Source organism: Sordaria macrospora, chromosome 7 (assembly GCF_033870435.1).
Source record: "Sordaria macrospora chromosome 7, complete sequence".
Classification (NCBI taxonomy): Eukaryota; Fungi; Ascomycota; class Sordariomycetes; order Sordariales; family Sordariaceae; genus Sordaria; species Sordaria macrospora.
The window spans coordinates 384,185-400,576 of NC_089377.1; the positions used below are offsets into that span (position 1 = coordinate 384,185).

General features: G+C 54.2%; 4 protein-coding genes across 4 annotated transcripts; all 4 read left to right on the forward strand.

Moving 5' to 3' along the window:
- Nucleotides 1-107: 107 nt before the first annotated feature.
- SMAC4_14050 (uncharacterized protein) lies at nt 108-380 on the forward strand (the record flags this gene model as incomplete). The annotated part of the gene is made up of 1 exon (XM_066091755.1): nt 108-380. One exon carries the CDS (start codon nt 108-110, stop codon nt 378-380), a length of 273 nt encoding a protein of 90 aa, XP_065947657.1.
- Nucleotides 381-3,515: 3,135 nt separating this feature from the next.
- Nucleotides 3,516-7,888, forward strand: SMAC4_14051 (uncharacterized protein; the record flags this gene model as incomplete). The annotated part of the gene is made up of 4 exons (XM_066091756.1): nt 3,516-3,932; nt 3,986-4,039; nt 4,103-5,670; nt 5,723-7,888. The coding sequence occupies exons 1-4, from the start codon at nt 3,824-3,826 to the stop codon at nt 7,886-7,888; spliced, it is 3,897 nt and encodes a 1,298-aa protein (XP_065947658.1). The 5' UTR covers nt 3,516-3,823.
- Nucleotides 7,889-9,634: 1,746 nt separating this feature from the next.
- Nucleotides 9,635-11,161, forward strand: SMAC4_14052 (uncharacterized protein; the record flags this gene model as incomplete). The annotated part of the gene is made up of 1 exon (XM_066091757.1): nt 9,635-11,161. The coding sequence occupies one exon, from the start codon at nt 9,635-9,637 to the stop codon at nt 11,159-11,161; it is 1,527 nt and encodes a 508-aa protein (XP_065947659.1).
- A 134-nt stretch (nt 11,162-11,295) lies between these two features.
- Nucleotides 11,296-15,171, forward strand: SMAC4_14053 (uncharacterized protein; the record flags this gene model as incomplete). Its single annotated transcript, XM_066091758.1, has 1 exon — nt 11,296-15,171. The coding sequence occupies one exon, from the start codon at nt 11,296-11,298 to the stop codon at nt 15,169-15,171; it is 3,876 nt and encodes a 1,291-aa protein (XP_065947660.1).
- Nucleotides 15,172-16,392: the final 1,221 nt, after the last annotated feature.

Below are 16,392 nucleotides of genomic sequence, written 5' to 3' on the forward strand. Positions count from 1 at the left end.
GGATTTCAAGGACTACCACGAGCGCTTCGAGCACGAGGACGCCCTGCTGACATGCTTCTGTGGAAGCTGGAAGAATCCCTTCCATCCCTTTTTCTGCAGAAAGGCATATGCAGTTTCCCCGGTCACGGGCGAAGCGGCTACGCGGGAGAATCTCTCCCTTGCTATTGGAGTTTACTGGCAACGCTTCGTCGCTAGGATCCAGACCTCGCACTTCTTTTCGTGGACTTGCACGAGAAAGGCCTGGCGCCAGACACTCTGGCAACAGCACACTGACAGCGGTGGCGCCACTGACAACCTTACGGGGTTTTTACAGAGTAGAGGGGTGGAGGTTGGCCATGGCCACGACATTGAGAGGGTTACGGTGGACTTGGACAGGCTAGTTCACCGTGCAAGGAGACGGGAGGAGGCCTTGCGGGAGGAGGAGAGCGAGAGCGAGAGCGGAGAGGAGTGATTTTGTCATTTCTTTTATCTTTTCCTTTGTGCTACAGGTTCCGTCATATACTGGCGGCTCGCTCACTGGGCGATTCAATTATAAGTGTTGGGCCACGTTTACGCTATGGGCAACACATGATTTACACTAGCAATAGGCCTCGGTTTGCCCTCGGATTAATGGTTTTGGTGGACAGTTATGTAAGGGTTCTACGAGGTATACACACAGGTAGGCCTTGGTGAAAGTGATAATATTCGACAAAGAGGAAAAGGGAAGTCTGTGCCAGTATGGCATGGAGCTTACAGCTAAATACACAAGAGAGGTGCGTATATCGAAGGTGCTAGAAACGCCAAGGTCGAAAATGTGGTTCGTGCGGCATACCCCAGGAGTGCACCCAGTCAGAGGGCAGGCCTGGCTTTCATAGAGTTCAAGCCAGGCAAACACCCCTAGGCGCCAGCCCCATGACAAGTTAGGGCATTGCTCTTAATCTTGTATGCTAGACTCACCGGTGCAGCACGTCTCATGCCCTACGGGAGGCGGAAGTAGACGTTAAAAATAACAACAACAACATCCTCACATCAAGCCAACACCCTTTTTTTTTTATTCTTTTTTTTATTTTTGTAATTTTTTATTTTTTAAAATCTAATTTTTTTATTTTTTTTTCGCATTATGTTGTTGTTGTTGTTGTTGTTGTTGTTGTTGTTGTTGTTGTTGTTGTTGTTGTTGTTGTTGTTGTTGTTGTTGTTGTTGTTGCTGTTGTTGTTGTTGTTGTTGTTGTTGTTATTTTTAACGTCTACTTCCGCTTCCCGAAGGGCATGAGACGTGCGACAGCTACCGGAATAGATACAAGAAAAAGCCCAAATCCTCCCTCTATAATCCCAAAAAGTAGAACGCAAACCACAGCTTAAAGCCAGATAAATTCGTTGCCCCCAAAAAGAGATACCTTAATTAGGGGCCCCAATCAGCATTTGTTGCTCGGGCTGAGCCCTCCTGTCCGCGCCCGTGCACGGACTCCCACAAATCTCGTAGCTGATTTGAAGTAATAAAGGTCAACGCCGTTGAAGGGAAATCTCAAGGAGAGAAACCTTCAAAATTGGTCCGCTATTCTCCCTTAGTTGAAAAGGAGATAGTCGATGTGGTTGTCGATATATTGAGGATCGAAGAAGATATAGCGATTAGAATGCGGCCCAGCTGTTTTGGGTCCGGCAAGCGGCGTCCTAAGTGTTACGAACTTAAGCGAGTTACACGGGCCAACCAAGCCACTGAGATACAACAGCCGCAGAACGGTGCACCATAGGAGCCAGTAGGGCGCAGAACCAAAAGGGCTCACACCCCATGAGGGCTCACGCCTTGAGCCAGGGCCACAAGGTGAGCCAACACCATCAGTGAGCCACCACCATCAGATAGACTTATGGGCTCAGAAGAGCATCAGGAAACAGATATCTCGCAGAGGGCGAGGAGGTATAAAGGGACGACTGGAGAACTCAGATTGTCAGATAGTTCGACAGTAGTCAATAGACCATTATCACCGAGACCAGTATTACGAGCATACTTGTTGTGAACCCTTTGGCTTCACCGAACGACTCTGATAGTTACTATCTTCAGCTATCTCATTTAGGCAGATCAGACTGTCGTTCGTCACACTAAGGCAGAGTTTTCGAGGTGGTTGTCATTCGATGCAGCTTGTGCCCGGTGAATGGTACTATCCTCGGCGCCCCTTTATCTTCCCCGAGTAGTAGATATTGTCAAAGAGCTCAGCTTCGAAAGCTACCGGCGTTGTCGTAGACGGAGGTCAACTCTCCAGAATCCCTCCGCCGAAGGTCGAAATGGTGGGTTAAGCTATTGATAGCCCTAAGGCACCCAAAGGCACTAAAAAAGGGTAGTTCTTGGCTTGGCCGCTAACAACCGACTAACAGCGGGTGCCAAGAAAAAATTATTTGGGGGAGAGTTGAGCAGGGGTGGCGGTGTTGGCGTGGGCGTGACAGACTTCCTCGTCCGCAGTCCGGGCTCTCTTGGCCGACTGCGCCGTCGTGGAGGGCGGAGGCAGGACGGAAACGGGGTCCTGCAGGGGAGTAACCGGTATAATAGCCGATGGCGGTGGTTTGGGGGCCCCAGAGGGCGAAGGCGTAGACATTCTATAGTTGTATATGTTGGACTATCGACCATGAAAACGGGCGATTTGAGGCGTTTTAATAGTTTTGCGGGCAACCAGGCGTTAACACTAACACTTGACGCCAAGATTTTTAGTTGTAAGAGGAAGATGAATCGTCTTGTAGGCAACTTGGCTGCGATGCGTATTTCTTCGAGCGCTTGGTCGCTACCGGCTGCCTTCTCTCCAAGCCAAAAAATTACGCGACTTGCTTTAGCGTAGATCTTCGCCATAGATTGAACTTGATGTCCCTTTTCTTCGTTGTCTCCTTGGTTGATGCAAATGGCATCTATCCATATAGTTCCTTCAATGGAATGATCTCGAAGCTGTAACAGCGGTGCGTGAAGCTTTTCTCCGACGGCCAAGTGGCACCCATCTGTAAAGATGGAACAAGGTTTGTCCTCGGAGTTTCCTCCATTTCTCACCATCCTCAACATGGACTCCTGGCTTCCATGCCATGATTGGATGACTACCCAGGCGGTTAACCATTCATTTGGGTCTGCCATAGTTCGAATGATTCTCTTCTTTGGCTTCACAGCCACCACGGACTGGGTGCACTATGGCACTCACACGCCCAAGCAGGCCATTTATCACCAGTCCTTGTTCCCGTCACCTCGGAATTCCGCTAGTAGGGGTAGAATGTAGGTTTTTTTGTGAGCGATGCCTCGATTCACCGTATGATCTCCCCTCGCCTATGCCAGAAACCACGTGCTAACTGCTCTAGACTATTTCACAGTTGCCAATGAAATGTCGATATCACCTTGGAGGTTATTGTGGCTCGGCGTGTTGTGGGGGCAGGCGTCGCATTCAGCTTTCCCCGAAAGGATATCTTCACACTACCAATGGCACATGCGATTGGTGGCCGACCCACGCCAGACTGGGAATTTGGGCATTAATAGGTAGTGTCCATTGGGCATCTTGACACCTAGGCTGATCTGAAAGGCCGGGCGTCAACAGCTGATGCCGCAAATGTGCACATTTCGCTAGCACATCCGCCATCCCACAGCTTTGAGACCACCTTTGGTTGGGGATGAGTCTTCTGAGCTGCAAACCAAAAGTTTGGGGACGCTACTCCTTTTGAGATTTTGGTCGGCTAACCAGTTGGTCAACACTCATCTTTTCGTTCCGTTCTGTCAACCCCTCGCTTTCTCCCTGAACATTGCAAGACGATCAATTCCTTTAATTCCACACGTTTGATCTTGTAAGCGAGCATTATACACCTCCCGAAGCTCAATCCCTGCGACATGTCTTTCTACAATTCTGGTTCGGGTTTCTCCAACGCCAATACCGGCCCTGGGCCTCAGTATAACAACAACGCCGCCGGGACTCAACATAACCATAACTACTATGGACGTAGGTTTCCATTATGGGTGATGATGGTATGGGCCTGTGCTAACATCCCATAGCTTCTTACTCTGGAACTGATCAAGAACCTGAGCGTCTCAAACGTGAGAAGGAAGGTCAGTACACTGATTCATCACCACGTCTTCATCATGGCTGACCGGGACGCTATGCAATGTCAGAGAAGGACCAGCAATGTCTGAAGCACTTGCGCATTACCGATCCTCGCGATGATAAAGTCCGCATTGAACGGACCAAAGGCGGCCTTTTGCAGGACTCGTATCGTTGGGTCCTCAATAACGCTGACTTTCAACAATGGCGTGACGACCCACAGCACCGACTGCTCTGGATCAAGGGCGACCCCGGCAAAGGGAAGACTATGTTGCTATGCGGCATCATCAATGAGCTGGATCAAGGCAATACTACTAACGCGCGCCACTGCAATGTGGCCTACTTCTTCTGCCAAGCTACCGACTCTCGCATCAACAAGGCAGCCGCTGTACTGCGCGGCTTAATCTACCTACTTAGTGACCAGCAGCCATCTATCCTCTCACACGTGCGGAGTGAGTACGACCGTGCAGGCGAAGGCCTCTTCAAAGATGCAAATACGTGGGACGCCCTGTCGAGAATCTTCACCAACATTCTACGAGACCCAAGCCTCCGAACGACCTACCTAGTCATTGACGCGCTTGACGAGTGCGTTACACCAGACCTGCCACAACTTCTCAATTTAATTGCTCAGCAATCATCATCTGGATCTCAAGTCAAGTGGATCGTCTCAAGCCGTAATTGGCCGCAAATTGAAGAACGGTTGGAGAAAGCCGCAGATAAAGTGAAGGTCTCCCTGGAGCTAAATGCGGAATCCGTCGCAGCGGCTGTCAATGCATTTATCCTGCACAAGGTGGATGACCTAGCAGGGCTAAAGAAGTATGATACAAGGATAAAAAAGACTGTTCAGGACTACCTATGCTCCAACGCGCAAGATACCTTCCTTTGGGTGTCGTTAGTCTGTCAAGCGCTTGAAAAGGTCCACAAAGGGTTTACCCTAAGAAAGCTACGCATGTTTCCATCTGGGCTGGATGCTCTATATGCGCGGATGAGAGAGGATATGAGCCAGTTCGAAGAATCTGATCTTTGCAAGCATATTCTTGCTGTTGTCACAATTGTTCGCCGGCCAATCAGCCTTGAAGAACTAACCACTCTCGCCGACGAGCTTGATGACACTTGCAACGATTTCGAGTCTTTAGAAACAATTATAGGGCTTTGTGGTTCATTTCTAACACTACGAGAACGAACTATCTATTTTGTCCATCAATCAGCCAAGGACTTTCTACTTGGCAATGCCTCTGATAAAGCTAGCAACCAAGCTTCTCAGGAGACGTTCAAGTGGATCTTCCCTAAAGGGAAAGAAGATATGAACTTTACCATCTTCTCGAGGTCACTTGATGCTATGTCTACAACATTGCGACGCGACATATACGGCTTAAGGGCACCGGGATTTTCGAGTAACAAGGTCCAAGTACCGGATCTGGACCCGCTAGCGACGGTACGGTACTCGTGCGTCTACTGGGTTGATCACTTGTGTGACTCAGTTTCTGACACGAACACAAAATGGCATAATTGTTTACAGGATAATGGGGTTGTCTGTACATTCCTCAAGACAAAGTATCTTTACTGGCTAGAAGCTCTAAGTCTACTCCAAGCTATGCCTGCGGGCGTTGTTGCTATTAGAAAGCTCGAGGGCCTACTGGTAAGTACAAGTCTAACTTCACACAAGGAACTTGGTCTAACTAAAGATACAGGGAGGTAACAATCCATCGCAGTTATCAAAGCTTGTTTGGGATGCTTACCGGTTTGCTCTATCAAATAAGTCAATAATAGAGCAAGCTCCACTGCAGGCATACATCTCAGCGCTTGTATTTGCTCCAAGCGGTAGTTTGATAAAGAGGAATTTCAGGGCAGAAGAACCTGAATGGATTCGAACTAAGCCGGCTGTAGAATTGGATTGGAATGCCTGCCTCCAGACCCTAGAAGGCCATCGCGGCGACGTTTTTTCCGTGGCCTTCTCGCCGGATGGCCAGCGGCTTGCGTCCGGTTCGTATGACGAAACGATCAAGATCTGGGATCCGGCATCGGGGAGCTGCCTCCAGACCCTAGAAGGCCATCGCAGCTACGTTGCCTCCGTGGCCTTCTCGCCGGATGGCCAGCGGCTTGCGTCCGGTTCGGGGGACAACACGATCAAGATCTGGGATCCGGCATCGGGGAGCTGCCTCCAGACCCTAGAAGGCCATCGCAGCTACGTTGCCTCCGTGGCCTTCTCGCCGGATGGCCAGCGGCTTGCGTCCGGTTCGGGGGACAACACGATCAAGATCTGGGATCCGGCATCGGGGAGCTGCCTCCAGACCCTAGAAGGCCATCGCAGCGACGTTCGTTCCGTGGCCTTCTCGCCGGATGGCCAGCGGCTTGCGTCCGGTTCGGGGGACGAAACGATCAAGATCTGGGATCCGGCATCGGGGAGCTGCCTCCAGACCCTAGAAGGCCATCGCAGCGACGTTTTTTCCGTGGCCTTCTCGCCGGATGGCCAGCGGCTTGCGTCCGGTTCGTATGACGAAACGATCAAGATCTGGGATCCGGCATCGGGGAGCTGCCTCCAGACCCTAGAAGGCCATCGCAGCGACGTTTTTTCCGTGGCCTTCTCGCCGGATGGCCAGCGGCTTGCGTCCGGTTCGGGGGACGAAACGATCAAGATCTGGGATCCGGCATCGGGGAGCTGCCTCCAGACCCTAGAAGGCCATCGCAGCTACGTTGCCTCCGTGGCCTTCTCGCCGGATGGCCAGCGGCTTGCGTCCGGTTCGTGGGACAACACGATCAAGATCTGGGATCCGGCATCGGGGAGCTGCCTCCAGACCCTAGAAGGCCATCGCAGCTACGTTGTCTCCGTGGCCTTCTCGCCGGATGGCCAGCGGCTTGCGTCCGGTTCGAGGGACAGAACGATCAAGACCTGGGATCCGGCATCGGGGAGCTGCCTCCAGACCCTAGAAGGCCATCGCAGCTACGTTGCCTCCGTGGCCTTCTCGCCGGATGGCCAGCGGCTTGCGTCCGGTTCGTGGGACAACACGATCAAGATCTGGGATCCGGCATCGGGGAGCTGCCTCCAGACCCTAGAAGGCCATCGCAGCTACGTTGCCTCCGTGGCCTTCTCGCCGGATGGCCAGCGGCTTGCGTCCGGTTCGTGGGACAACACGATCAAGATCTGGGATCCGGCATCGGGGAGCTGCCTCCAGACCCTAGAAGGCCATCGCAGCGACGTTTTTTCCGTGGCCTTCTCGCCGGATGGCCAGTGGCTTGCGTCCGGTTCGGGGGACAACACGATCAAGATCTGGGATCCGGCGTCGGGGAGCTGCCTCCAGACCCTAGAAGGCCATCGCAGCTACGTTGCCTCCGTGGCCTTCTCGCCGGATGGCCAGCGGCTTGCGTCCGGTTCGTGGGACAACACGATCAAGATCTGGGATCCGGCGTCGGGGAGCTGCCTCCAGACCCTAGAAGGCCATCGCAGCTACGTTGCCTCCGTGGCCTTCTCGCCGGATGGCCAGCGGCTTGCGTCCGGTTCGTGGGACAACACGATCAAGATCTGGGATCCGGCATCGGGGAGCTGCCTCCAAACGATTCCTACTAGTACTCTGATAACTGATATCTCGTTTGACCCTACTAGTCGCTACCTAGTTACCAATGTTGAACGTATTAACATAGTTACAGAAACTACCAAAAGCCAAGTTGTACTAGAAATTCCAGAGAGCCATGGCTATGCCTTGGGGGAGGATATGTCTTGGATTACTTGCAACGGCCAGGACGTACTTTGGCTGCCACCAAATTACCGACCGTCTAGTTGTCATGTCCAGGGACAGATGATATCCTTCATCTGCACATCGGGACTGATTTGGTTTATTGGCGTCTCGCAAGACATATAATGTATTCCATGCCGTTCTTAATTTCTTTCTCTTTATTTCTTTTTTCTAGCGTGCCACCAGAAGGGTTTGGGAGGACAGGTAAATTTATAGGAATTTTGTAGATTCTGGTATCATCTCCTGTTGTCAAGATGACGTATTTTATTTTGAAGAATCAAAGCTATTCCATCCTTTGACTCTCCTTTTGCAGGTGCCTGTGCGGTCCAGGTGCCACGGGATAACCCGTGACTGCCCAGTTATCACCGGGTTAGCCTGTGACATTGTCGCACCGCACGTCCGCGCACACGGACTGGCCTGTCTGGGCTCTCGCCCAAATAGCCAGTTCTCCACGCACATCCTCCTTTTCTCTCCTTCGCACAACAACGTATATCTTACCATACCCCTTCCGGTGCCCTCTCGCCTCGTGATATGAGGGGAATCTCGTGATGATGCTCAACGCCATCGGCAGTTCCAGGGTTGGCTCAGTTAGCTTGGTGGCGCGAGAGGGGTTCGGGTAAGTTGTGCCAGTGGCTAAGAGTCTGACCAAGATGAGTTTCGCGGCCGGAGGCCGCCAGGCACTCATAAGCCTGATGCCAAAGCGTTGAGGTTCTGTTCAGTCTCGGAAACCCTAACTCACAACTGTGGGCAAATGTCCGTGTGACATCTTTAGACGGGGCCGACGGAGGGGAGCCGAACCTTCGGCTCCCTTTCTTCGGCCGGGACCTCGGCTCCGTTGTTTCGGCCTCCATCCTATTGGCTAGCTAATCTGCTTACATGAGTGATCCTTGATTAGATCGTAAGACCATTATGGTCAAAACATCAAGCACACGCCGGTCACGAGTCACGAGTCTTAGCCAAGTCAACTTACCGTGGGGCAGGGGGAAGAGATCCTGTTCATTCGTGAGATCATGAGATGAGGGTATCGGACCAGTCGATAGCGTGCCTCACTTGAGTACGATCCGTGCTCTATGTGCTTTGTGACATGCCCGTCCAAGACTTTCCACCACCATCACCGCACGCCGCCCTCATCATCGCCTGCACCATGTCCTTGAACAGCTCCGTCTTGACCTCTGCTACCAACTCCCGTCTCAGTTCGGCCATCAGTTCCTCCTTGATCTCCCGCCGCATCTCCTCCATCAAGTTGTCCCCGCATATCGGCCCACAACTGCGACTGATGCGCTGTCTTGATCTTCTCCAACATCGCCTTCTGTTTGTTGCGCCAGCTTTCGGGCTTGAATAACTTGTCCAAAAAAAACCCTTCATCGCGAAAGGTGCAGTTTTTGATCTCGTGGAATAGTTCCCTTTCCACCATCTCGCGCGTTGCACTATCAGCAAGTCGCTCTCAACGCCAACTCTGCAGGGATCTTCCTGTTTCACACCCCTAACCAGCTCCTGGTGCCTGAATGGGACGGTCCCATCTATCCACTCGGCGGCGGCGTTTATTATTGCCGGCAGGGGCGACATTTGCAGGCTTGGCTCTAATGAGGATTTGATACAAAGGAAGGCCGATGTACCATGCATGTGCCGAGAGTCGAGGAAATCTCACCATAAAAGGAGCTAGCCCGGGGTGGGCTTAAGTCCCCGTGGTGCCCCGCAGCGGCCCGCCGCGTCCCCGCAACCGTCTCATTCCACCACCAACCCTTATCTTCCTCCTACAACAAAAACCCTTGGCGCCAAGTGTTAGTGCTAACTCTTGGTTGCCCGCAAAATCACTAACACCACCTAAATCGCCGTTTTCACGGTCGATATCCAAACATTCACAACATCAAAATGTCTACGCCTTCGCCCTCTGGGCCCCCCCAACCACCGCCGCCGGCTATAGTACCGGTTACACCTCTGCCGGACTCCATTTTCGTCCTGCCCCCGCCCTCCACGACGGCGCAGTCGGCCAAGAGAGCCCGAACTGCGGACGAGGAAGCCCGTCCTGCCCACGCCACCACCGCCACCTCTGCTGCTTCCGGCCCCATCACGTCTTTCGCTGAGACCCTCATCTCTGAAGCTCTCGCCAAAGCGGAGGTCTATCGCTCCTTCGCCGCCTTTCTTGACACCGAACTCGCCCGCTTCTCCGCCGTCTCGCCCGCTCACGCACGTGAAGCTGACCGTCTCGCACGGACCATCACGGCCGCTCTACAGAAAAACTCTGCCTCATCTCCCTCGCCCACCCCGGTTACGTCTGACCCAGCCGCCAAAAATGTCTCCACTCCCTCTGCCAGCAAGGGAAAGGGACCCATCTCCTACGCGGATGCTGCCGCCCGCGGTACAGATTCCACCTCCGCCTCGGCTTCCCGCTCCACTCCCCGCCCCAGCCTTACCCGCAAGGCTGCCGTACCCCAGAGTGACGGCCGCGTCCTCCTCCGACTAGATAGGGATTCCCCTTTCGTCAACACAGATGCCTTTGCTATTCGCAAAGAAGTGCAAACGTTCCTCCGCCTCGCCCCCACCGACATCCCTGGCTGCCACAAGGTCCCTACTGGTTTTGCCCTCGTGCCCAAGGATGACGCTGCCCGCCAGACCCTCATGGCCCACAAGGATGAGATTAGTTCTCTTTTTGGTTGCATCCAAGTCGAAGTGCCCAAGAAATGGGTCACCTATGCCGTCCCGAACGTGCCTATGACGATGCGACTCGGCATGGTCCCTGTAGACACAACTACCGCCATCAAGGACGAGGTTCTCGTCCAAACCGGCCAAGAGCCCGTCGCCCTCCGTCCCTCCCAGTCCTACCACCCTGGCGAGGCCTATGCTACCTGGCTTATCTCCTTTGATAGGCCTGTCTCTCCCTTCCGCCTTTTCGACGCTAGCAACGTCAGCCGCCTCGTCCAGAAACGCCGCCCACTGGACCAATGCACCGAATGCTTTGGGTGGCATGGACGTAGAGGGTGCGCTCGCGCTGCTAAATGCCCACAATGCGGACGTACTGCTCACGGAGAATGTGACCGTCACACTCAATGCGCCAACTGCTGTGGCCCTTTTGAGTCCACCCACGTCGAGTGTCCTATGCGCCCGAGACGCCAAAGAGATACCATCATCCGCCCAACACCTCATCAGCAGCGAGAGATTCGCCAGAAAGGTGGCACTCTCTTCACCGAGAAACACAACCGCGCCGCCCCCTCCAACAACCAGGAAAATACCCCCACGTCTCCCGACGAGCTGTCCAAATCCAACAGCTCTGACCAAAGCCAGCCCCCAGCTGATGAGGACATGATAGTAGTCCAGTTGAGCGAGTACGCCTCCTCGGATAACGCAGTCCGTCGTTCTAGCCGCCACAAAACGCCCTCCAAGAGGGCCGACGGCCAATGAGTAGACACTCAACCCCCTCTCGTGATAGCCTGAACAATTCCAGACTGCGTGTCCTTCAGGCTAATGTAGCACGAGCACGCGACACGCACGAAATTTCCCTCCAAGCTGCTAGTGAGGCTGGAGCGGACGTGATTATGATCCAAGAGCCACGAGTGTGGTTCCACGAGGGCCGCTTTGGTATTCCCGGGCATTCCCTCTACGCTCTTTACACACCTGTCCGCACATGGACAAGTGAGACTACTACCCACCCACGCGTCGCCACGTACGTTCGTAGGGAAATGGCAGCAGGAGGGTTCACTCTCGGCCATACCAGAGATCTGCTATGGGTAGAGACGCAGGGTGTCACTTTCGTTAACATCTACCGCCGGTCAAACGATACTTCGGCCCTCGAGCTACTGCAAAATTGGCAACCAACGACAAGGACACTCCTCGCTGGCGACTTCAATGCCAAACACCACTCCTGGCAACCTGGTGCGGAAACATCAGAGAGTGCCACGCGAATTGTGGACTACGTTACAGAGCATGGCCTGGATTTGCTGACGGCCCCTGGTGTTCCTACCCACAACTGCGGTAATACTATCGACCTTACCTTCTCGAACATACCACTCTGCTCAACAAGAATTGCCCCAGAGGCGGACTGCGGCTCTGACCACCAAGTCTGCATTACGGACATTCCTATCCAACCGGTAGAGCCTCCTCGCCGTCGACTGGTCCTTCGTGAAGACCCAGAGGCTATTAAACTATTTGCCGAAAACGTCTCGTTTCTCATGGGTCTGGTCCCGCTCCTCCCTGCAGGCGAGAACTCCCCGGAAAGGCTCGACGAGCTCGCCGAGGCCCTCTGCAACGTCCTTACAGAGGCCCTCCAAATCTCTTGCAGGCCATCAAGACCTGAGAAAAACGCAAAGTGGTGGAATAAAACGTGCGCGCAGGCCTCCAGAATGTTCCGCAACTATCGGCACAACAATCCGAATCCCATCCCCCAGCGGATAGAAGCTCTTCGGCAGGAGTTTAAGAGGATAGTCAGAGAAGCAAAGCAGCTGTTCTTCGATGACCTTATCACGAAAGCGCGAGACGACAAGGACATTTTTCGGATCGTGGCGTGGCACGAGCCCCGCGACCGGATGGAGGCCCCCCCACTAGTCATCAATGGGCAGACCGTGATCGAGCCAGAAGCCAAAGCGGAGGCACTCCGCACGGCCCTTCTAGAAAGGAACAGCGAAGAGGAAGACCTCGAAACTGGCTGGGTACCCACAGTACCACGCCGTCGCCTACCCTGGTCGTCCGTCGTACACGCGGATGAAGTCTACAAAACACTTTGCGGCTCTGGCAACACGTCCCCCGGCACCGACGGTATTACCGTCCGTATGTTGAAAGCATCCTGGGAAGCGATCAAAGACCCTGTCCTGCGGCTCTATCAGGGCTGCGTCGCTACCGGCTACCACCCCCAAGTCTTCCGACAGGCGGAAGTGGTTATGATACCGAAACCTGGGAAAGACCAAACGACGGCCAAGGGATGGCGGCCCATCTCACTCCTGTCCTGCCTTGGAAAAGGCATCGAACGCCTTATTGGCAGGCGGATTGCTTGGACGGCTATTTCTAACGGGGTCTTGAATCCCCAGCAGGCTGGCGCCCTTCCAAGGCGTTCGGCCGTTGACATTGTGGAAGCTCTGTTTCACGATATCGAAGCTGCACTCGACAAGGGACTCGTTGCTGCACTTGTAGCCATGGATGTCAAAGGCGCCTTTGATGCCGTCCTAGTGAATAGGCTGGTCTTACGTTTGCGGGAGCAAGGGTGGCCGGACTGCGTGGTTCGCTGGGTTGAGTCTTTTATGACGGACCGCATGGCCTGCGTGCGATACCCAGGGGTGACCACCCCTATGCGCCGTCTCAGATGCGGGCTCCCTCAGGGCTCCCCTGCCTCGCCCATCATCTACTTGCTCTACACAGAGCCGGTCCATCGCCTTGGAGAGAGCGAAGCACAGCATTTTGGATATGCAGACGACTGTGCAGTTCTTGTTACTGGCACTTCGAACGAAGAGGTCGCAGAGAAGGCCCAACGAGAGCTGGACGCCATGGTTCAATGGGGAGTAGACAACGCTGTTGACTTCTCGCCGGACAAGACCGAAATTCAGTTTTTCTCCAGGAAAAGACAAACTGCGCCTTTCCCAACCATTACACACGGAGGAGTCGAGGTGGCTGCACAGCCGGCAATGCGCTGGCTGGGGATTTGGCTCCACAGCAAGCTGAACTGGAAGCACCACATTGAGCACAGGCTCGCCTCCGCCAAGCAGGTAGTCCGCCACATACGCGGTCTCAACAGAGTCTACCACGGCGCCCCTCCAGGCTCCATGGTGAAGGCTATGAAGGCTGTCGTCCTGCCAAAGGCCCTATTTGGCTCTGAAATCTGGTGGCCAGGCCATAAGAAGCACGCCCTTCATCGTAAACAAGGGGAGTTTCCGCTTGTTAGCAATGGACTGGCGGACCTCGTCCATAAAGTCCAGACTGCGGTTAACATTGCCATCCGCGCCAGCTTACCAGTGTGGAGAACGACGCGCCTTGCCATTCTCTACCGCGAAGCTAGCCTGCCTCCCGTCCCCCTTCTTCTAGAAGCGGCCCGGCGGCGGCACGCTGTGCGCCTCCTCACCTTAGATCCTGCCCACCCGCTCGTCCCGCGTCTTTCGGAACCCCGAATGACGCCGCGCGGCCTGCCTCGCCGCCCTACAACTCTACAGACGGCTGCACAGCTCGCCTTGCCTTTCCCGCGACCTGTTCTACAGCCGCCCGTCTATAACGGAGACACTCACCAAGATCCAGCGCCCACGTCTAAGGACAGGGCTGCCAAGGATTTCAAAGAATGGCTTCTCCAACGAGATCCCTCGGAGATTGTCGTTTACACCGACGGCTCTATGATAGCTAAGCAGATGGGCCCCCCAGCGCACGCGGAGGACCCCGACGCCGAAGAAAGACCAGAGGGCGAGTGCGTAGGCTTTGGCTACGTAATCTTTCAAGGACAAACAGAACTCGGCCGCGGATGCGGTCAGCTAGAACAAGCGGAAGTTTTCGATGCGGAGGCCGAAGGCGCGCGGCATGGTCTCAAGGCCGCTGTGGCGCTCTTCCCGGAGGCACAGGCCCGACCACGCATTACGATATGCCTTGATAACACGTCCGTCATTAGAGGACTCCGAGGAACCCCAGCTGCGTCGTCACAAGCGGCTTTCCTCGATTTCCGCGCCATCCGAAAGGGCTACGGCCCCAGTTTGGTGGATGTCCGCTGGGTACCCGGCCACAAGGGCATCACGGGCAACGAGATTGCTGACGAGCTCGCTAAGGCGGGCGCCGAAGGAGGAGAGGTAGTCAATGAAGGCTTGGCTACCCTTGCGCACTCAAGGCGGCTTGCTAAGAGGGAGGCGCATACGGATTTCAAGGCATGGTGGGCCGCGAACAAGCCAGAGTCTTATGCAGACTACCGGTTGGGGGTCTCTATCCAGCCTAACGACGAACTAAAAGAGCTGGACAGACGCTCTTTACACCACCTCCTCGCGGCCAGGTCTGGCCACGGGGATTTCAAGGACTACCACGAGCGCTTCGAGCACGAGGACGCCCTGCTGACATGCTTCTGTGGAAGCTGGAAGAATCCCTTCCATCCCTTTTTCTGCAGGAAGGCATATGCAGTTTCCCCGGTCACGGGCGAAGCGGCTACGCGGGAGAATCTCTCCCTTGCTATTGGAGTTTACTGGCAGCGCTTCATCGCTAGGATCCAGACCTCGCACTTCTTTTCGTGGACTTGCACGAGAAAGGCATGGCGCCAGACCCTCTGGCAACAGCACTCTGACGGCGGTGGCGCCGCTGACAACCTTACGAGGTTTTTACGGAATAGAGGGGTGGAGGTTGGCCATGGCCACGATATTGAGAGGGTTACGGTGGACTTGGACAGGCTGGTTCACCGTGCAAGGAGACGGGAGGAGGCCTTGCGGGAGGAGGAGAGCGAGAGCGAGAGCGGAGAGGAGTGATTTTGTCATTTCTTTTACCTTTTCCTTTGTGCTACAGGTTCCGTCATATACTGGCGGCTCGCCCACTGGGCGATTCGATTTTAAGTGTTGGGCCGCGTTTACGCTATGGGCAACACATGATTTATACTGGCAATAGGCCTCGGTTTGCCCTCGGATTAATGGTTTTGGTGGACAATTAGGGCACTGCTCTTAATTTTGTATGCTAGACTCACCGGTGCGGCACGTCTCATGCCCTACGGGAGGCGGAAGTAGACGTTAAAAATAACAACAACAACAACAACAAATTCCACCACCAACCCCTGGAGATGACGCCTCAACGGAGATAACAGAGGAAGGCCAACACCATGGAACTTGTACTTAACAGGGCATTGAACAGGGCATCTGGACACCTCATTACGCTTCTCCAGGAGGAGCGTCGGGAGAGACATGAAGTCGGCTGAACAAGTTGCATTGGCGTCAACACAACTTGGGATAGGGATCTGATGACAAGCATCCTGCTGCCTTTTCTGGGTGATTTGGGTTTCTCTCTCCTTTCTTTTTCATTTGAAGACATCTTCTCTGGCGACTTACCATCCTCGACAATCATCCGTAACTATCTCGGGGAAGGCCCCGAGATTTCCATACTTCGCTAAGCACACGTTCGCATCACCACCGGTGGCTGTTATAGTCACGGCTGTCCTACTCTCCGGAGGTATGGCTCAATAGCGCAGTCGCGAATCGTGGGAGAGGTTTTGTTGTTGTTGTTGTTGTTGTTGTTGTTGTTATTTTTAACGTCTACTTCCGCCTCCCGTAGGGCATGAGACGTGCCGCACCGGTGAGTCTAGCATACAAAATTAAGAGCAGTGCCCTAATTGTCCACCAAAACCATTAATCCGAGGGCAAACCGAGGCCTACTGCCAATGTAAATCATGTGTTGCCCATAGCGTAAACGCGGCCCAACACTTATAATCGAATCGCCCAGTGGGCGAGCCGCCAGTATATGACGGAACCTGTAGCACAAAGGAAAAGATAAAAGAAATGACAAAATCACTCCTCTCCACTCTCGCTCCCGCTCTTCCTCCTCCCGCAAGGCCTCCTCCCATCTTGTTACGAGCTGATAATGACGGGCACGGGCCAACCAAGCCACCGGTACACAACAGCCACGCGTAAGCTAGACAGTGTAACCAGAGGCAGGAAAAGAGCTCTGGGCAGGCAAGGGCTCTGGGGAGTCGAGCCAGGCTC